General features: G+C 32.6%; 1 protein-coding gene across 3 annotated transcripts in view; it reads left to right on the forward strand.

The window, feature by feature from the left end:
• Positions 1–22910, forward strand: part of LRP1B (LDL receptor related protein 1B) — a 1911091-nt gene that overhangs the window by 1366639 nt on the left and 521542 nt on the right. For all 3 annotated transcript variants that reach the window (XM_017523186.2, XM_037736613.1, XM_037736614.1), the window contains exons 33-35: positions 7729–7869; positions 12728–12853; positions 14515–14646. In XM_017523186.2, coding sequence (XP_017378675.1) covers positions 7729–7869; positions 12728–12853; positions 14515–14646 — 399 coding nt within the window. The remainder of the gene's footprint in view (positions 1–7728; positions 7870–12727; positions 12854–14514; positions 14647–22910) is intronic.

A 22910-nucleotide genomic window follows, 5' to 3' on the forward strand; every position in this document is an offset into this window, starting at 1 on the left:
TTTGCCATGGTTTCCTGTCCTATACCTTGTCTGTGTAGGTTTATGCATTTTTAATTGTTTTCTAATAAATTTTGGCTTGCCGGGAGAGAAGAGAGATAATAAAATTGCCAGATAAAATGTAAGACACCCAGTTAAAATTTAATTCCAAATAAATAACAGACATTTTTTTTTGGTGTGTCCTAATAAATTATTCTTCATTTATCTGAAATTCAGATATAGCTAGGCTTTTTTTCTATTTTAAAACTGAAGGGCTGATTTTTGACAAAAATCTAATTTTAAGTAATGGATCTCAATAGTTCTGGCATAGGGTAGTAAAAATACCTATTTGGAATATTTCAAAAATAAGTTATTAATTTTAATGATACATCTAAAGAGGTAAAGCATTATCAAAATTTAATAATTATCATTCTTAAATACCATAACTGAAATATGTATTACAACTACCTTTATTTTGGGCTGAAACTTTAATTCAATTTATATTCATTAAGTTATGTTTATACTGCATAGCATTGTGTTATTAGGTCCAATGGGAGACTATTTTAGAGATGACAATGTAGTAGAAAGAGCACTGGAATTCAAGTAATGCTGACCTGGAGTTAATACCACACAATCCTGCTGTGTGAACTTCAGGAAGGTCACCTTTTGATTTTCCATTTGCTTATTTTGAGCAGAATGTATGTTAGCACATCCTATCACTTTTATGACAATGAAACAAGACAATTGTTTTTACTCAATTTAGAGCCTCTCAAAGGGTCTAGAACTTGGTAAGTGCTTGGTAAATATTATTTTCCTTCTCTTTCTTTTTTGGAGAAGAGTTTGGAGACTGTATGGTATATGCTAATTATGGTATATGCTAATTATTAATATTAACATATTTAACATTTTATAAACATTAAAATATTTCATGAGTTCCTTTAATATCTCTGTTAGTGAATGTATTATTTTGCTAGGGATGTTGTGACAAAGTCCCACAGACTGGATGACTTGAGAGAAATTGATTTTCTAGCATTTCTGCAGGTGAGGATCTGAGATCTGCTCTGTTGTCAGGGCTGGATTCTTCTAAAATCACTCTCCTTATTTGTAGATGACTGTCTTCTCCCTGTGGTTTCACATGGCCTTTCCTCAGTGCATATCTGTGTCCCAATGTCCTCTTCCTATAAGAAAACCAATCACATTGGATTAGGGTCCATCCTAATGGAACCTCGTTTAGAATTAATCATTAAATACCTTTTAAAAGACTTTCTCTCTCTAAATACAGTCTGAAGTACTGGGACTTAAAAATTCAGCATATTAATTTTGGATGGGAGTCACAATTTAGCCCATAAGCATGAAGTAGATTTACTTATTGTTACAACTTAACCACTACCCTATTATATTAGCTCCCTGCTTACATACAGCTTAAGCAAGCAGTGTTTGAATTTCAATAATTTCTGAAGATTCTAACATCTTCATTAAAATAACAGTATGAGACAAAAAAATGAAATGAACAAATGTGATTCCAAGTAATAATTATGCAGTGAAAAACAGAGTTTAAAAGAATGCAGAACACTGTGAAGAACATAAAGAATTACAAGACAGGATCCTTGTCAAAAGCTCTCATCCCTGAATAAGCCATCAAAATTAGCACAAGTGAAACAATAAGGAAAACAACCATTAAATACAAAATCATGTGATTATGTTTGTAGAGCAGCCTTAGAATCAGGGAGAAGGAAGCATCAGTGTGGGCTGTGCTAGTCTGAATTACTTTACTGAGAATAAGCCTATACTTGTGCATTGAAAGGTGAATATAGTGGAGTTATGTGCAGACACATGTATGACAACTGTCATAAATAAGAATTGGACCGTGCCTATTTTCTTCATAGAACCAATTGAAGTCTTCCCTTATTTCTTTTCTATTGGTTTATTTATTATGTCTGTCTCTATTACTAGAATATTAGGTCTGTAATGGAAGAGATCTTACTAGTCTTACCTCCTATCGTTTTTCCATCATCTGGAATCATACTTTACAAATAATACATGCTCAATAGTAATTGAATAAATGGATTAATGCATATTGTAAGATGAAAAGACTGCAATTGAAAAGGAGTCTCAGTAGGTGGAATAAATTTGATTATGTAGGGCTTTAAAAATCTGATAGAGAATTTTAAATTTGAAGCTGTATATAATGAGGAGGCTTTGAAGAACCTTAAGTAAGAATCATGCATGATGAAAGTTAAGTTTTTAGATGACTGCAACAACCTGGAATAATTTTTCCAGGAGACTTGGGGTCTTAGATTCACACTGGTCATTCTTAAGGTGCCTGTTGTCTGAGTCCTCCTGGTCCTTTATGAACACAAGCTTCTTTAGTCATGGTCTTCAAGGCTGTGGTTCTTTGTGTTCTGCTCCTTTACCCATTTATTTCCTGACTCTGTACCATGCCATCAGTATCCAATTGATCAAGTTCAGAAACTTTGTATGTGAACAGGGTGTGGTTTTGTGCTACTCTTAGAAGCCCTACCCACCCAAAATTATAATCCAGAACTGGGTTTCATGGACACCTCTACAGGGAGCCACAAAAGGGTAAGTCTGGCATTTTACATGTTGCCTGTAGAAATTAGTATTCTTCACGGCCAAAGAGTGTGGTAAACAACCACAGTGTCTACCACATTTGGCTACCTTCTAGTGGTCAAGGAAGACACATTTTTTTCTGGGTTTTTTTTTCTAGTCTCCTGTAGCAATAAAAATAACGCAATCAGAAATGATTTTTTTATTATCTTGCCGTAGAGATGTGTTCAAATGTTCAGTTTTAAGTGAATGCAACCCAGGGCCATAATAAATTACTTAGCTGATGGAAATGGAGAATTTGCAGAGATACATCTTGTGAATTCATCTATCCACATAGCTCTCTTTAGCTTTAATGTGTATAGTTTCTACTCAAGACACACTGGGTCCGATAATGTGAATAAGAAGGGAATGTCTTCATTTCCTGAGTGGCCCATTCAGTTAGAGGTGGTCCAAATAAAAACTTTCCTGTGTTACAGTGTTATACTTAGGCTCACTCAATCATCCATGTCCTCATGGTGAGGGCTTTGGCCTGGGAGACAGAAATGGAACACTTTGATTTGGACTTTAACAATGGTCTTTTTCTTTAGTCAGACAAACCAGTAGGCTCTCAATTCTATACTTCAGGTAAAGTCCTTTTGTTAATTTTTGATTTTTCCCATAATTTTTGATTCAATATTTTTATAAATTTTATTTCTGAAGTAATATATACATAATTACAGAATAAATAATACAGAAGAGACTCTTATCAATAGCAATGTCTGCCACTCTAATCTGTCTATCCCCAGTCCTACTTCTCAGGGACAAATCTCTTATAGCTGTCTGTTATTAGTTGTGGTTGTAATATTTTCTTTCCTTCCTTCCTCCCTTACTTTCTTTTTTTTTTTTTTTTCTTCTTTCCTTCTTCCTTTCCTTTTCTTTTCCTGGAGTTCTTACTCCCAGAGTCTTCTATTCTCATGATCCAATATAGACAGCTTTTTATGCTTGCCTCATAGCATTTATTCTGGGGCTTTCCTTTGCCATCTGGCTTTGTTCAGTTTCCTGTTTTTTAGATTCCTTCTCATTATCTTATTTTCTCATTTTTTTCCAGCTTAACTTTCAGTTTCTGTTTAAGAAAGAGTTCATGGGAGGTAAATTTATAATATATATCTCCCCTCTGCGCTGCTACACACACACACACACACACACACACACACACACACACACACTTTTACAGTTAGTTAATAGTTTATTATAGAGTTCTAGCTTGATTGTGATTTCTCCTAAGAATTTCCCAGGCATTACTACACTGTTTTCCAGTTTCTATAATGGTGAAGAAAAGTTTAGCATGGTGGCTAGCAAAGAAGGACTAAGTAATTTTTGTAAGTGACTTACCTTTTTCTTATCTCCAAACTTTAAAAAAAGATATATTTTTAAGCAGAATGTTCTGAAATGCCACATGCATATATTCATTTTCTCTATTCTCTTTGCTGGTGAATCACTTGAAGCTGTCATTCTCAAACTTTTTGGTTGCATGACCTTTTTATAGTATTAAAAATTATTGAGATCCCTAAGAGGTTTTTTGATGTGGGTTATAAATAACAATGTTAGATATTAAACCTGAAAAAAATTTAAAAATATTTATTACAAATTCAATTAAACATTACAAAATAAACACATTGTTTATATGTTATATTTTAATGTTAATAGTTATATTTTCTTAATTAGTAAGGAGAGTGGCAATGTCCTACATTTTGTGGATTTACTTAATATCTTACAATATAGCCGAAATTTATTTATTTATTTATTTTATTGCATTTTAGGTTTTGGGGTACATGTGGAGAACATGCAAAATTGTTGCATAGGTACACACATGGCAGTGTGATTTGCTGCCTTCCTCCCCATCACCTATATCTGGCATTTCTCCCCATGCTATCTCTCCCCAACTCCCCACCTCCCACTGACCCTCTCCTATTTCCTCCCAACAGACCCCAGTGTGTAGTGCTCCCCTCCCTGTGTCCATGTGTTCTTATTGTTCAACACCCACCTGTGAGTGAGAACATGTGGTGTTTGATCTTCTGCTCTTGTGTCAGTTTGCTGAGAATGATGGTTTCCAGCTTCATCCATGTCCCTACAAAGGACACAAACTCATCATTTTTGATGCTGCATAATATTCCATGGTGTTTATGTGTCACATTTTCTCTGTCCAGTCTATCATCGATGGGCATTTGGGTTGGTTCTAGGTCATTGGTGTTGTAAACAGTGCTGCAATGAACATTCGTGTGCACGTGTCCTTATAGTAGAATGATTTATACTCCTTTGGATATATACCCAGTAATGGGGTTGCTGGGTCAAATGGAATTTCTATTTCTAGGTCCTTGAGGAATTGCCACAATGTCTTCCACAATGGTTGAACTAATTTACACTCCCACCAACAGTGTAAAAGTGTTCCTATTTCCCCACATACTCTCCAGCATCTGTTGTCTCTAGATTTTTTAATGATCGCCATTCAATATAGCTGAATTTTTATATCTGCTTCAGGAGATATTGTGTAGGTTCAGATATATGCCATTAGCATAAAGAGGATTATTTTAAAAGCTTTTTCAGATGATTATGAACATTCTTCTTTTAAAACTACATAAAAACTCAACAAGTGTTAGTTTCTTAAAAGTGAATAGCAAAAACCATATAACTAAATTTGTATTTGTATTTCTGCTCGTATTAAAATTTATTGGCCTAATTTTCACTTTTTCATTTGCTCTGCATTATTTTGGCTCAGCTTATGTTGTTCATTTGAAAAATATTACTTTCTTATGTTATGTATATCTTCCCAGTGTTGATGTATTTCATTATACCATATTGAAAAAAATTAGATTCATGAATATTGTCACAAATCTTATTAGAAAAAATTTTAGGTATTAGGAAATTGTCTAACTTATGGTATTGATAGAAGTTTCCCAACACTCTAGTCTTCAGTTGTATGCTTTAATTTTATCATTGGAAAGAAACTGCCTTAGCTTTTTTTATCTAACAGGATTTTCTTATTCATTTTGGGTAAACATCTTCTAAATATTTAAGTCTGAATAGCCATAGTCTGTCAGTCATTCTTCAAAGATAAAATGATGTTCTATGAAAAAAGTAGCGAATTGCTTTTGCACCTCAAGCAATCTCATAAGACGGTCCCTCCAAGACAATTGTATGTTGGTATGCAGCAGAAGGGCTTCATGCACACTTCTCATTTTGTGACTTAATATTAAAACGTCATGTCCTAAAGAGTCAACCTTTAATAAAATTAACACTTTTTGTTGGTCAATTAAGGTAATTTTTAAATAAAACTGGCATTTTTCTCCCCTGTGAGTGCATGACCGTAGGGAATTCAGTAATACCTAATACAGGATGATGCTACTGGCTATTGGGCTTTTAAAACAAATATTCTACAAATCTTTATCTTTTTTTTTTTTTTTTTTTTTCCGTACCATCTTCTGGGGTTGCTTTGGTTCTTTTTCTTTATGTTGTGGAAAGTTTCCACCACCATATTTTCTGATGATTCTATTAAAAAATATTTTTTCATAGATTTTTTTTAATCTCTAAAGACTTCTTTAGTGATTGCTCATATTTAATACCATCTTTTACCTTTGTGAGTGATGTATGTACCAGAATCTCTTGAATATGTTTATTAGATTTTTGATAATTAAAAAAAATTTAAAAGATTTTTTCTAAATTATTACTTGTGCACCTATGTTTATCATAGTGCTTATTTTTCACTGTGCTCATTTTTCCCATTGAACTTGAGATCCTCGATTTCCTATGATGGTTAACAAAGGAGTACTGTGTATCTTTCATGGATGTCTTTTACCTGTATGAAAATAGAACTCTTTTCATTCGGTGTCTTCCTTGAGGGCAGCTCTGAAAAGAATTGGACCCTGTGACATGCAGGTTTAGTTTTAGGAAGGACCTAGTGGTCAGGATTTGATTCCCGCAAGTGCCAGAATGTAGAGAACCATGTTGCATGGCACCAGCTTTAATATTCAAAACCTCTTCACTGAGCATCTTAGAAAAGAGCTGTGGCTACTGATCTGAGACTTTCCATCAGCTCTCAACCCTCTGTGAACTAAGGACAAAGAACTAAGGAGATGTAGGTGGTATTAAATATAAAAATATCTCTATTGAATCACCCAAATAGAGTTAAATAACCTTATTTTAACTTCTAGGTAGAGAATTGATTTGTGGTCTCAATTTGTGGCCATTAATTCTATTCTTACTGAAAAGCCTGAATCGTTCAAATCCTTTAAAATTATCACTTTAGTTTAAATTACTGCATTGCCTTAAATGTTTTTAATGCTCTCATGGCGTCTTGGAAAGAACACAAATTTTGTAGATAGGAAGACCAAATATGTAAATTTGATTAAGTTATTTCATCTTTATTGAGTCTCAGATTCTTTATAAAACAGAATGAGAATAGTTTCCTTACAGTTTTGCTTTCACAATTTGAAATAATGCAATCATAAAAGTATAGTTTTTCACTAGAATGCTAGCTTCCTGAGAGGAAGACCTCTCTCTCTCTCTCTCTCTCTTTCTTTAATCTGTGGCACACTGTAGATTCTCTGGTATCTAATGATCACTCAATAGGTGGTAACAGTGTAAATTAATATAGTGTTGGAAAATGGGTCATTAGAAGATATAGAGAAGGTTAACATAATTGTGAAGAGACCAGTAATGGAGAGCACAAGTGATTAAAAGCTTACATGCTTTTAATAAATAGAAAGTGTGAGAACAATGCATGTTTTATAATTGTTGTTTAGATGTTTTGTTAGATTTTGCCATTTATTTACAAATACGTATAGGACAAAACTACATGATCATGTTTAAATATGTAAATAATAAAATCTGATTTTATATTAATTTGAAATATGCTTTTGTTTATAGCTATATAATACTTAAAATTATGTAAAATACAAGAATATTATATTTTTTTCTAAGAAAAAGGTAAATTGAAGAATCTAATTGTAGAGGAGGAGGAAAATTTGAACAATCAAATGTCACTCTGAGCTACATTTTAAAATGTAACAGTGATTTTACTGTTTCCCTTAGAAACAGAGTTTGGAAATATAACAAAAGAAAACAGAAAGTATTATAGTTTAGTAGGTATTTATTATTGATTAATAAGACAATTATACTTCCTTTTAAAAAAAGCTTTCCTTTTTATAGATAAGAAACTGTGGTGGGCAGACCAAAACTTAGCTCAGCTGGGAACCTGCAGCAAAAGAGATGGACGAAACCCCACCATCCTAAGAAATAAGACTTCTGGGGTAGTTCATATGAAAGTATATGATAAAGAAGCACAGCAAGGTAAGTCACACTAATGAATTTGTGCCAGATTTTGAATACATAATGTGCTCTTTTTTATACTAGCTCCTCAATTCAACAATAGAATGTTTCTATTATTGCTTCTAATTAAAAAAAGAGAAAAAAAAGGAAAACATTGCTTAAGACTTAGAAGAAATGCCTTTAACATAGGTGCATAATGAGCTTTGAAAACATTAGCAAACCTACTATAGGAATTTTAATTTGTCAGGCCTTCGAAGAGGTATTATCCCATTCTTGACTTAAAAAAAAAATACAAGAATAGGAACATATATCCTGGCAAAATATATGCAATGTATAGTTAAGCCCAGAACCTGAATGCACTAGGGGACTTCAAATGGACTACATCAACAAAATAATTCCATATCCATTGTTTGGCTCTAAGCATTTTGCTTTTTTGTTTTGCTTGTCCAAATTGTGTGCAGTGAAATGGAGTGAGAGAACTAACAGATGGTTTACATAGGTAGACTTGTCACACTGCCCAAATGGCAATTGGATTAGAGATGGCAGCCAGTACGGCCCTACACCTGCTAGTCCTTTCTTACCTTTCACTTCATACTCCATGACATTAGCAGAATTCTCTTTCTAAAAAATAAGAAAAAAAGTCTTTTTCTGTACTCTACTTTCATATGTTAATCTCTTCCATGAAAATCCTTACCTTCACATACTTTTCTTAGGAAAAGATTTCCAGAATGATTTTGAACACTAAGAAAGGGTTTTTCATCTGAAGGATTTGGGGTATGTTCAGCAAAGCAGAGAAGAGTAGGGGGAGTAATCATAGAGAACCAAGAGTATCGCTATTTCTGAAGACAGGTGAAACAATCAAGCAAGCAGAATTTATTGGACATTCCAGTTGACAGCCCTGCCTGCACATCAGGAGATAAGATGGAGATCAGATTAGGGTTTGCCTTCCCTGTACAGGCAATGGGTCACATTAGTTTGGAATCTTCACTTGCCCCAGGTAGAGGAAAACAGATTTCTTATTCATGAAAAAATTTAATAATTTTAGAAGAAAAGTATTGCTTTAAACATTTATCTAAAGTATTAAGTTCCTTTTATTGTTGAGAATTAATAAATATTTGTACATTTATATATACAGAATGTATATGCACCCAAGAGAATGTATATACATACATATACATACATGTGTAATCCGAGAATGTATATAATACCCAAATGGTTACATACAAATCTATTTGTTCTATGAATTTTTTGGGTTATGTCTATAATAATAAACAGGGGCATTTTCACTAGTAATTCAGCAATGAAACTTTTTCTATATGAAAATAAATTATTGTACTGACATTTAAGTCAAGGGTAATAGATAATGTAATTGAGAATAAAATGCTGGTATTCAGTAAATAAAACATTGAGACTTTTTTCAGATTTTCAATAGAATATAATTGTGTGTAAAAAATCACAGCACTATTATAAATCTTAGTGCATAACACATACATATGAGATTGTATCTGAAAACATAATATTAGTAAATATAAGAACGAGAGGGAGGGTGGGTGAGAGAGACAGAATTTCCAAACAAAGCATTTGAGAAAAAATTATACACTTTTTAAAAATGATGGGGGGGAAGGCAGCAAATCACACTGCCACATGTGTACCTATGCAACAATCTTGCATGTTCTTCACATGTACCCCAAAACCTAAAATGCAATAAAATAAATAAATGGGAAAAAAAAAAACTGTGAACAAGCATATACTTTGTTTGAAGCTGTAAATTAATATGTCAGATTTGTAGATATAATTCCAGTGAAGTTTCTAGGAGGAAACAATTAGTATATGACCCTCAGCACACTTTACTCTTAAGAAGATTTTCCTCATCTTTTAAAGATTTGATTCTATAGGCATAATTGGTTGTTCTATGCTTTGTGAAAGTATTGCCAAACAGACAAGGACCTCTAGCACTTAGAAATCAATGGTATAATATGACTAAGCTTAAAATTGAAGCAGTGAAAATACCATTTTTACTAGAAGAATATACCGATAAAAGCATCGGTATTAAAAACAATCCCATTAACAGAATTACTGTAAGTAGCTTAAAAGCTTCATTAGTATGAAATATGACCAATTTAGGACTCTTTAAGGTGTTAACATTATTACCTATTTGGATTTCAAAGTATGATTAGTGACTTCATATATAATTTTTGACATAGATCATTGGAGAGTTTAGACTTCTTGTTAGTCAAGTGGACTTTCTAGCTCCACTAGAGAGATTTGGGACTTGAGGTTTCAACATCAATATTATTATAAAATATTCAGCCATGCTAGTATTTATAATTTGATAGATAACATAAATTTAAACATAAAACGTAAGTATTCCACATAAATTATTACTTTTAAATTTCACTATATTTTCTACTTTATATTTAGCAAAAAAAAGAACCTTATTGTAAATAAGAATTTATTTCACATTTTTTTCACTTTTTCTGTCCTTCACTGTTAATTTCTTCTTAGAGACTAAACAAAGGATATATGAAATGTATGTCATATATCCTTATATGACATACGTTTAGTCAATGTTAGTGTATAATGTAATTGTTGAAATATATCACTTTTATTATTTATCAAAAATATAGTTCTCTATATATCTGAACATTTGTCTGAAATATATGTAATATTTATATATGGCTATTTTTGCAATTATATTAAAAATATACAGCCCCAGAAGCTCCTTTTTTCCATATATTTTTTCTATTATCAAAGCTCAAATTCTCTTATTTTTACAACTTCATTCTCCTTCCTAAGCTATTTCTCTTTACTTTTTTTTTTTTTTTTTGAGACAGTCTCGCTCTGTCCCACAGGCTGTATGTAGTGCAGTGGTATAATTGCTGCAACCTTTGCCTCCAGGGTTCAAGTGATTCTCATGCCTCAGCCTCCCGAGTAGCTGGGATTACAGGTGTACGCCACTACGCTTGGCTAATTTTTGCATTTTTAGTAGAGATGGGGTTTCAAGACAGGCTGGTCTCAGAACTCCTGGCCTCAGATCTGCCTGCCTTGGCATCCCAAAGTGCTGAGATTACAGGCACGAGCCACTGCACCTAGCCTCTTCAATTCCCTACTTCTCTTTCTCTCCAAGTGTTGTTCTTTCAAGTTTTATAATTAAGTATCACCTGCCCGTCTCTCCGGAGCCTTTCAGTCTTGGTAGTTTAAATACATCTGCATCTACATATGTCTCTCTAAAAGATTGGCACTACATTAATATATCCATGCTTTCTACTTCTGTATATGGTCAGTATAGAATTATTATAAATTTAGGCTGGGCATGGTGACTCATGCCTGTAATCCCAGCACTTTGGGAGGCTGAGGCAGGCAGATCACTGGAGGTCAGGTGTTCGATACCAGCCTGGCCAACATGGTGAAACCCCTCCTCTACTAAAAAACAAATATTAGCTGAGCCTTGGGGGCAGGAACCTGAAATCCCAGATACCTGGGAGGCTGAGGCAGGAGAATCTCTTGAACCCAGGAGGTGGAGGTTGCAGTGAGCTGAGATTATGCCGCTGTACCCCAGCCTGGGGGACAGAGTGAGATTCTGTTTAAAAAAAAATTATTATAAATCTATAAATATAATTGTTTCATTATTTGAAAATGATAGAAATAAAATTTCATTTTAATATGTAAGTCAGCTTGGAAAAATGTGGGAATGAATCAGTTAATTTTTATCAGTTTATATAAGATAAACATAATCATTTAAAACCTTCAGGGCCGTTATATGGCCATACATAAAATGGACTTCAGCAATGGCCGAACTGATGGCTACAGGACATGAGCAGAAAATGTGGTAGATCTCCTGCTGAGAAATCATCCAAGTTGAGGGTATTTCACACCTCAAAAACGACAGAACTCATGGCAGTTTCGATTGAACAATTAAATCCCATCAGACTATCTTGAATTCAGAAGACAAGAAATAATGAGCTGCATTGGTATTTTGAAATTTCCACGGAGAACTATTGATATAGAGCTTTCATCATGCTTTGTAATTCTCACTGGATTTATTGCACTTCATATCAGTGCTTGAACATCCAGTAAATGGCATTGCGTGCTCTAGAATAATAAAAATGTTGTAAAAATGAGATATTTAATGAACTTTCCGAGTAAGATTGTAAATTACTTAACTTCACAGTACCAGCATTAATTAGCACATTGGGCCTAGTAAATTCAATGAGACATTTTTAGTAGGGTTTCTAGAATGTCTACCTGTGATTACCTGACTAATATTTGTCATTGTTACTGTACAGAAGTAAGAGGAATTAACATGCCAATTAATTAGATGACTCTTATGGCTGTGTTTTTCATATATTTTTGGAGAATTATGTTCCTATGAATGGGAAAATTTATCTCCTTGCTTTAAAAAATTATTTGAATACATATATACACACATACCTTCTTTCTTTTAGAGGCATAATGTTTTAGTGGTTAATAATAATTTAACAGCTATTTATTTGACACATTTGGATAAAATATTCTTGCAAAGGAAATAATTGTAGAGTTGAATTTAACTTTAAAAATCAAAAGAGCAAAAGATTTTGGTTTCTCTGATCTCAAAATATTACAAAGGTCTATGACAATATTTATGACAAACCAGTTTCCTCTTGCTCTTCTGTAACTATTAATCTTCTCATGTATCTCTGCTGACTTTTCTGAAAGGGCAAAATTCAACCATAATTTCTTACTTTAAATTATTCAAGAGAATAAAATGCAATCCTAACCAATATGAAACAGCTGCATTTAGAAATCAATAGCATACATATTTGTCAAATTATTGATATTAAATAAAACTTTATTTTTTATAATTGCATAAAATAATTTTGTTTGTTTTTATTTTATGCAGGTAGCAATTCCTGCCAACTAAATAATGGTGGATGCTCTCAACTTTGTTTACCAACATCTGAAACTACAAGGACTTGTATGTGTACAGTGGGATATTATCTCCAAAAGAACCGCATGTCATGTCAAGGTATGAGTTCATAAAAAAACCTTACCTCTTGTTCATTTACTTCATTCATCATTACATGCCATGCAGATTTTAGGCAACCAAAATCAGTTAGATATTAGAAAAAAATATTAACTAGTTGTTAGAAAATGATATACTGTTTCGTCTTATGTATGTAAGATCTTAATGTATTTGAAATACTTAAAATATCATTTTCTGCCTTATGAGAGATTCTAATTTTTTAGTAATTTTAGTCACTGCACTTTATTATCAAAACTTTAACCAAATCTAGTAGAAGCTACCTTCAACTTGAATAGACAAAAGTTATAGTAAAAAGCAGTTCTTGACTGAGCTGGAATTAATATAGAATTTGAACTAAGTAATGTTTACTTTAGAGAAAGCACTAGAGAAAATGTGAGGTGTCACATTCTCTGTAAGAGAACTGGTATCTAAGTGATTTGTCTTCCTCTTTCTTGTTTTGCAGTCTCTAGTTCTATTAGTCCCAAAGACCTTTGGTCCTAGAGTGATCTTTTATATCTAATGATCATAGTTTAATTTTATCTTTAAAATGCTCCAATCTTATTTGAGAAATATATATACATATGTTAGTCTTATCATTTATCTGATTTTATATGATATATATTATATATATCAATCTTATTTGAGAAATATATATACACACATATATGTGTTAGTATTATCAATTATTTGATTTTAAATCCAATGTTATATGATACTTATGATGTGCATGGCACTGTTCTAAGCACCTTAAACATATTAATTCACTTAATCCTCATAACCTCATGAGGTAGGTCTCTTATTATCCCCATTTGAGAAGTGAGGAAGCTGAGGCACAGAGAAATTAAGCAACTTACTCAGGTTACATGGCTAGAAAGTAGCAGAAGCAGATTTAAATCTAGGCATTCTAGTTTTAATAAGAAAAAAATATGTATATATATTTTATAATATATTGGAAAAATGTGTAAGCATTAGCGTGTGTACTTCTGGTAGTTAGCTTAATATTTATGTGCCTATTTTAGGACAGGACTTTTGGTACCAGAGAAGTAAGATATTATAGCTAATTAAGCCATTGATGTATTCTTAGTATGACAAGGATTTATGAAGACTACCTTCATACATTTCTTAATTTAAGAAACCTGAATGTCTATTAAAATATCAGTGATATAGTTATCTTAAATCAGATTTATTATTATATATAAGCAAAGAGATATTTGGATTTTAAAGAAGAGGGAGTACATTTTGGTTGTGAGGTGATTTAGGCTTCCAAGAATCATCCAACTCAGTGCTTATGAAAGTTTGGGGCCTGTGCCATCATCGTCATCACCAACTGGGAGCTTTTTAGAAATTTAAATAATCAGGCCCTGGGATGGAGGCCACTAATTTATTTTTTTAAATTCTGATTTTAACCAATCTGATGCATAATCAAGTTTGAGAACTATAAATCTACCTACCTAAATCATTATGATCTATTATATACTAAAATATAATCTTATTTAAATGAAATAAATCAGGAAGTGTAATGTACAATAATTTTTTAAAAGGCTAAGAATACACTTATTAACATAAATTAAGATTATTAAAAATAATACAGATGAAATTATTTTTTATCTTAAATATTCATTATTGGCTTCCCTTCCCCCACTTATCCCCTGCCCTAAATTTAGGTGTAGAATCATTTCTTATGTACTCTGTTCATGAAGGAATCAGGGGAATATCTCTTGAACCAAGTGACAAAATGGATGCTTTGATGCCTATATCAGGAACTTCATTTGCTGTGGGAATAGACTTCCATGCAGGTAAACAGCTTTTTATTCATAATTTATGTTTAATGTATTCACTTGATTTGTTAAATATGATGGAAATATAGCCTTTTCCTCTGTACTTTAATAGTCAAGATAAAAAATAAGAAAGCAGCAAATAGATAAATTTTTAAAGCCAATCATAAATTGTTCTAAATATATAATGTGTGAAAAAAATCAAGTAAAACTGTTCTAAAGTATAGAATTTGAATTGCAATTGCGATTCAGCATACCATGATTGGCACTTGATTGCTTATTTTTATTTCCCTTCTTTATTCGGACACTTTACTTTTATCTAGTTATAAATATAAAGATATGTAAATCATTATGATCTATTATATACTAAAATATAATCTTATTTAAAATATATTCAGGATGTGATTTTCTATTCTAATGCAAGCAGTGGCAAATGAAATCCAAATAATAGAAACAATTATACATGCTAAACCATTGAAAATTATTTTTGAATATAGTATGTATCATTTGGGGTCAGGTTTTACTTCACCTTCTTATATTTTAGCAAACAGTGAAAGGAAGCAAAAGGAAGCAAAGTGGACACTAACCTTTTGCTGCGTCTAATATGAATAAATAATTGGAAATTAATGGTAGACACTATTGAATTTACTGAAGTAAACAAGTTTTTTTGTGCTAATTGCTAAATTCTGACATATCATAAATATTTTGTATTCACATTAACATTCAGATTTATTATCTTCCACTTGAGGGCTTAAACTTATAAAAATAAATACTAAATCATATGTGTCCTGAATTACTGTTTCAGTGTTGAACATATAATTGCATGTTCACAGTGTTTTTATATGTGTATAGACTTAATTTTATCTAATGTTAAAAAACAAATAACTTTTTGATTTGCTGTCTTAAAAAAATCTTTGTAATCTTGCATCAGCATGTGGGCTTCTGGTAGTTGTTTATTTTTCCCCAGCTCTAACACATTTTGTTTAATCGTGTATTAATAAAATTCTTGGCTACAAGTTAATTAATTATTGGGGATCTTCACGAATGGTTCAAGAATAACTTTTCTTAAGCAGATATTTTGCACCAAATGTTTGGAATTGGATAGAAGCAAATTTTCTACATGAAAAAAATCACCTTTCCCAAAAGGAAATACAAAAATGTACAACACATTTTATTAAGCAGTATGTTAATTTTGCCAAAATCTCATTGTTTTTGATCAAACTTCAGTCAAATCTCATTATTGGTGGAAGGCTAATTACTCCTACAATGCAAAATGTATCTTGTCTCTTATGTACATACATTTTATTCTTTAGAATTTTATCATATAGGATTTATTAAATGCAAAACTAAGAAAACTTGAACTTCTGAAACATTTTATGTATACAGTACATGCACATATTTTTACTAGGCACATAAATCTTTGTTTTAGCTGGAGCTTATATTCAATTATTTTGAAGACTCCATAATGATTTTTGAAAATATTTGATAACTTTCCATGAGGAAAAAATATTAATATAAACAATATGGTCTAAATGTCTTGTTATGATCATTAGTAAACCTTTTGCTTTTTAAGGTAAATGGATAATTTGAATGAGTTAAATTCACTCTCCTAGGTTTATATTGGCCCTTAAGTGGTTAAGTTTAATAACATTTACTATGATGGAGAATATTTTTATTTGCAGAGAATAAGACTTTCTGTTTCAAAATGCTTAATAATTATTAATATCATAAAATTATTTCAAACTAACTTTTCCTAAGGAGAAGAAAGTTACCTGTTATAGTTAAAACTTTATGTTCTTCACATAAAGTTTTGTCTACCATATTTTTATTTCCTGGAGAAAATTTATTTTGAGAAAAGCTATTTCTTCTTCTAAATGTAAAAGGATATAAGCATATGGAATAGTCATGTAGGTAGAATGTTCAAGAATCTATTAAAATACCTACTGTTACTCAGAATATAGCAGTGCAAAACTTTCTTTAAAACAAAGAAGTTTAGAGATCTACAGGCCAGTGAAACATAGTTGGAAGAAACCAGAGTTTAGCCACAGACAGCCTAGGTTCTAATGCCAGCTCAGCCACCTACTAGCTTTGTGACTGTGGGTAAGTTACCAACTTTTTCTGAGAGTCTATTTTCTTACTTTTGTGGTGTGGCCATGTTTATATTGATATAAACAAATGTTTAACAAAGTACCTGATATATATTGGTGCCCAAAAAATGGTAACAAAAGTATCAAATAAGTGGGAAGTAAAATATTGTAGAAATTATCATATGTTATACATATATGTATGTGTGTGTGTGTGTGTATACACACACACACATTTACAAAGATGTCCTGGAAGCTACATTTAAATTTCTAATTAGCTAGGATTTTGTTTTACTGTTCTCTCGACTGCTATTATATTTTCTATTCAGTTATCTGAAGGTGTTTCTTCACTACTCTGTGGCAATAAACATAGGTTAATAAATCTACTTTTGAGGATGAGCCTTATCATCATCATCAGTCTGTAGAGCTGATACTTAAAGATTAGATTTCAGCAACTATTTACAATCATTAAATGTAAATCTAGGAGGCTAGCCTCCAGTGCTTAGACTGAACTAGCTGAAACACTAATGAAGGTGATGATGGTGGTGGTGCTATCAGGAACTTTCTACTCCCTTTGTGCATAACTTTTGTTGCTGTCATCTACTTTATAGTGTCATCCTTTATTAATTGTGTTTTATGAAAATATATTAGGATCAGAATAAGTGTCAGCAGTATGATTTATAATATCATTATATAGATGATATACAAGCTCTAGTACTTTGTGGAGGGAAGTTACAGAAAGAGAGAAAGGAAAAAAAAGCTGGGTTACTCCTCAGACAAAGAGAGAAAACAAACGTTTTTCGTTGTGTCAGTCTCTAATTATTTATCTTTTTCTTTAACATGGCCATTATATTTCACCCGATTATAGGTTCTTTCTCTATTAATTCATTTTTCAGATATTTTATTTCCTCTTCTTCAATTAATGACATTTACCCCAGGGACATAATCCCTACTTTAGGATGAAAATTATAATGACAAAATAGAAGGACACAGTTGCCTCTTACTCTAAACAAACGGCTCCAATCATACTAAGGAGATGAAGCAGGAGAGAATCATTTGCAAATTACAAGTATCATAATTTATTAATATGATTTTATTACCATGATATTACAGAATGAATGTATTGTTAAAACCTGTGCATTTCATAAGAATTAACAGATATGAGTCTTTCTGGGTTTGGTTCTAATAAATTAAAGCTTTCTGCAATGTATGAATTTTTTTTGTTTTCTGCCAGATGAAGCAATTCTGGATACTCTCCACAGAAGAAAAAAGACCCTGTGGCTAGATTTAAAATATGCAAAGCATTTTTATCTCTTCATTGGAAAAGTCCCATTCTAGTGGGGAAAAAAAAAATTATTGAGCTTTGAAAATCCCTTCCTACTGGGTGATATTCCTCTTCATAAATGAATACTGCATTTGATGCTTTAACAGATGTATTTTAGTTAGGAAAAAAGCCTTCAAAACAAAGCTACTCCACTTAGTTAAGTGGTCTTCAGTAAGTAATGCTCTATTCAATATTCAGTCCTCCCTCCCTTTGGGATATTTATGACTTTTCCTTAATAATGAAACAATAGGAAGCTACTTGAAGAGGACATTCTACTCAGATAATAAATTTTCATCTGAAAAACTTCAAACTTAAATTCTTTTTTCATCTTTTATCTCTTTTATTTATTTAAATTTGGGTCATCCAATTCAATGATGCAACAACTGTTGATTACTATTAATATCTACCAGGTATAGAACTTCACAGCTAAGATGCTGTGGAAGATAAAGGTAAACAAGGGCCCAGCTGCAATGGCTCATACCTGTAACCCTAGCAATTTGGGAGGCCGAGGTGGGAAGATCACTGGAGGGTAGGAGTTTGAGGCTAGCTTGGGCAATATAGTGAGACTTTGTTTCTATTAAAAGAAAAAGATAAAGAATAAGGGTATTATTTGGATGTCATTGTCTCACACTCACTATAGGAAATATTTTAATACTTTTTTACACCATCACATAGTAGTCTGGTTAAGACGATAAAAGCAGTGAAGGAACATGTCAGTGTACACTTGTCTAAATCCACAGAATGTACAATACTAAGAGTGAACCCTAACGTTAACTATAGACCCTAATATAAACTATGGCTGTGTTGGCTTAGATTCACCTGTCGCAGATGTTCACTCTAGAATGAGATGTTGATAGTGGCTGTTTGTGTATGGGGGGAAGGAATATATGGGAAGTCTCTGTATTTTCTGATACATTTTGTTGTGAACCTCGAACTCTAAAAATTAAAACATATTAAAAAAAACTGAAGGAATACATGTGACAAAATATTATTACCACATTTACAAAGTGAATGTCATGTACTTTTATGAAAGAATCCCCTTCTTAATAGTTCTACAACATTCACATTTATCTTTGAAATGTAGAACTAGAAGGAGTATTTGATACCATTTGTAGCACTCACTCTTGTTACAAGACACTGGAACTCAAAGAGATCAAGGAGTCATATACCAATGGAGTATCCTACTCCCGATTCTTTCTACTGTGTCTTGCATTTGTAACCACTGAAACAAAAGTTTATTTCGATTATTGTTGGCATTACTTGATAACACTATATTCTACTTCTGCAAATTAATGCTAGTGGAAGATTGTGCATTATTTTGATTTATATACTGAATTATGTAATTTTTAAACCCATTTGATAATGGAAGCTAGTAATACTCAGGTGAGTTTCTCTCTTTTTTTATTTTCTATGCCTAGAAGCTTGTAAAAAAACTATTTACAAAATTTTTCTAGTAACCACTTTGTCACCAACCAAGGCCATAGAAGAATTATAGAAAGAATCCTTTTTGTGTCAGTAGCAGCAATAGTTTAAGAAATACAATATTGTTGCTTTGGGACATTTTTTTCAATTTTATGAAAACCATTTTCTTGGCTACAAAGTGAATTGCTAGGGCTGCTTCAATTTCTTTTTGTTCTTGGGACAGTCAGCTAAACCTATTTTGTGTTGTCATTTCAAACTTTCTTCAATATTATATTTTTAAATCATGTGAACAATTTGTATGGATTTATAGTCAATTCAGTAAATTGTTCAAGATGTAAAATAATATCACAAGAAAATAAAAACTTGTCAATACTACCTGAAATATAAAAACCATAAATATATATAACATAAGGCATTTTAGGTTAACTAATGGAGATATCTCACAGATCCTTTTTAGATAATTTCGAAACTCAAAGCATATATAAACAGGCTTCTATTAGACATCTGAATTTATCAGTATGTTACCTGAAATTAAAAGCTTCAGAAGATGCACCACGATCACCTACTAAAATTAAAGCTTTGGTCAATTTATTTGGGGTCTATATTATTTTCCATATTATTAGGAGAATCTCTTAGGCAAGTCTCATGAAACTTCAGGCACTCAGCACTCCTCAGGAAAGGGAAAGATCCTGATACCAATTTTAGATTGATTCACATGAAGCGCATCAAGTCTGCATTAGGAAACCTTTCTTTTTCCCTGCCTGAGTTACTCTATGCTGCCATATTTCCTTTTAGTTTCTGAGGCCTCTCCTCAGCAATGGTACATTCGCCTTTGAATGTACCATTCTTTCTCCCCACTCTTTTTAATCAAAATGGAGTTGCTGAGAAACCTATTTTTAAAAGGCCTGGTTACTTCAATTCACAGTAAATTATCAGAAGCTGCTAAGAGATTGATAAGTTTTTAAATTATATGTGTTTGAGCAGATCACAGTGTCTTAACCCATGGCCAACATCCAGCTAAAGCACCTCTAAAGATATGTGAAAAAAAGTATTTTTATAGGTAGGTCAAGCTTTTTTGTATTTTTCAGATTACTCCATACTCTGAGCCTTAGAGGATAGATTGGTACCTGTTTATTTCCAGAAACCCATCCGTGGTTATGCTGACAGATTAAATGATGTGAGATCTCTTTTAGCTTAGGTATGTTGGTAGCTTTATTATCTTTTACTGTAATCTTAAACTTGTAAAAGTGCCTTTCTTCCCATTTTAAGATAACTGAATATATATTAATCCATTTGTCTTTTCGATACCATTTTTTTTAAACAGCTGTGATTTAGCTTCTGAAATTTTTGACCATTAGTTTTTAATCAAGTAGGCAATCTTCTAGTTAAAAAAGAAAAAAGAAAATTTTTTAATTTGTTTATAACTACTAATAAGCAATGGATCTTTAATTTTATTTTATTATTTGGCCTTATTTTTATCTAAAAGCAACAAGTAGTAAGTGGTTGAAACTTGAAGGTGAAAAAAAAGAACCAATTGTTTCTATTAATTTCTTAGTATTCTTAGAATAGGGACTTGACAGAAATGGAAAAAGCCCAGAAATGGAATTAAACACCCATAAGAGGATTGGAAACCTGAGGGGTTGGAAGAGGAAGAAATTAAAATAAGAAGAAACCCTTAATATTGTTGCACAATTATTATATCACAGGAGTAAGTTTAGGAAACTTTGTGTATTTATGTCATTTACTTTATCAAAATAATCTTTTGAGGAAGGTGATATCTTAATTTTAAGGTTAAACTGGAATTTAGAATGAGATATGGGTGTAGGAAAGACATGGTTGCTTTGAGATGCCCAGATTAACTTCTGCGTTGAGGATTATTTTGGGTTTTTGCTCCTGAGATTGACATCAAACATGAATTGGAGAACCAATGTGAAATAATCCACATCTGATTCCTAATAAATTCATAATAAATATTTTAATCTTATTGCAATTATGATTGGGAAAGATAATTGGTAGGTCATATCAGGACTCAGGGTTTAAGGGAATCATGATAATATGATCAATATAGGATTGACCCTGCTAGATTGAGGGGCAGAAGACTCACCGCACAGTCTCATCTGAGAGGATAGTTAAGGGAGCACATCATCATCATCACCATCATCATCATCATACTTATCATTATCATTTTCATAGAATAGAGGAGGAAAAGAAGAAAGAAAAAATCATTTATTCTACTATGTTTACATTAGTTATCTACTAGTGTGTAACAAATTACGGAAACTTGGTAAGACAAAACAATGCTTATAATCTCATAGTTTCTATAGGTCAGCTTGCTGTGTCTTCTGCTTCAGAGTTTCTTATGAAACTGCAATCAAAGTGTTACACAGAGATGTGGTCTCATCAGAAGGCTCAGTTAGGGAGGATTTACATCTAAGCTCACTCATGGGGCTGTTGGAAGGATTCTGTCCCTTGCACGTTATCGGATAGAAGACCATAGCTCTCTACTAATTTTTCATCTCAGTTCTTTGTCATGTGGGCCTTTCTACAGGGAAGTTCACAGTATGACCACCAGTTTCTCTTAGAGCTAGTGAATAAGAGAGTGAGAGAAGGCACTCACAAAATGGAAGTCAGACCTCTTGTCACCCAATCTCAGAAATGGCATCCCATTACTTTTGGTATATTCTATTTATTAGAAGCTACTAATTAAATCCAGCCTACACTCAGGGAATGGGACTAGAAAAAAGAGTGGATACCAGATGGTAGGAATAAGTAGAGGAAGAGGTAGGGGCTGCCTATCACAATATTATAGACTTTGTATGTATATTATTCCCACACATTATTTTCTAAAGGGAAAATTCTGATGGCAGATTTGAAATATCAGTGATGTTCCTATATGGACAGCTTCTATATTCTGGCTTAAACCATGTGAGAATGAATTATTAATGTGACACATTATGGTCATTGTCTTGATCCTCATTTCGCCTCCAGTTAATAGTAGGCTGTAGCTGACTGGAGGAGTCCTTTAGGCAGAAATTAAAGACAAAGCTTAAATAAACTGCCAAATGTTTCACAAATAAAATAAGACAAAGCTGGGATTTGAATATATTTTTTCATCATTTGCTTTCTCCACACCACCATTCTGGAGTAAGTTGAGTAAGGAAAGAGTCCACAAGTATCCAAGAAAGGACAGGTGGCTTATTTTTTTTCGTCAATGTCTTGGTTACTGCGACCTCCATCTCCTGGGTTCAAGCATTTCTCCTACCTCAGTCTCCTGAGTGTCTGGGATTACAGGCCCCTGCCACCACACCTGGCTAATCTTTGGTATTTTTAATAGAGACAGGGTTTTGCCATATTGGCCAGGTTGGTCACGAACTCCTGACCTCAGGTGATCCACCTGCCTTGACCTCCCAAAGTGCTGGAATTACAGGCATGAGAGCCACTGCACTCAACCAGGA

The sequence above is a fragment of the Cebus imitator genome, unplaced genomic scaffold (genome assembly GCF_001604975.1).
Source record: "Cebus imitator isolate Cc_AM_T3 unplaced genomic scaffold, Cebus_imitator-1.0 Scaffold27, whole genome shotgun sequence".
In the NCBI taxonomy this organism is placed as follows: Eukaryota; Metazoa; Chordata; class Mammalia; order Primates; family Cebidae; genus Cebus; species Cebus imitator.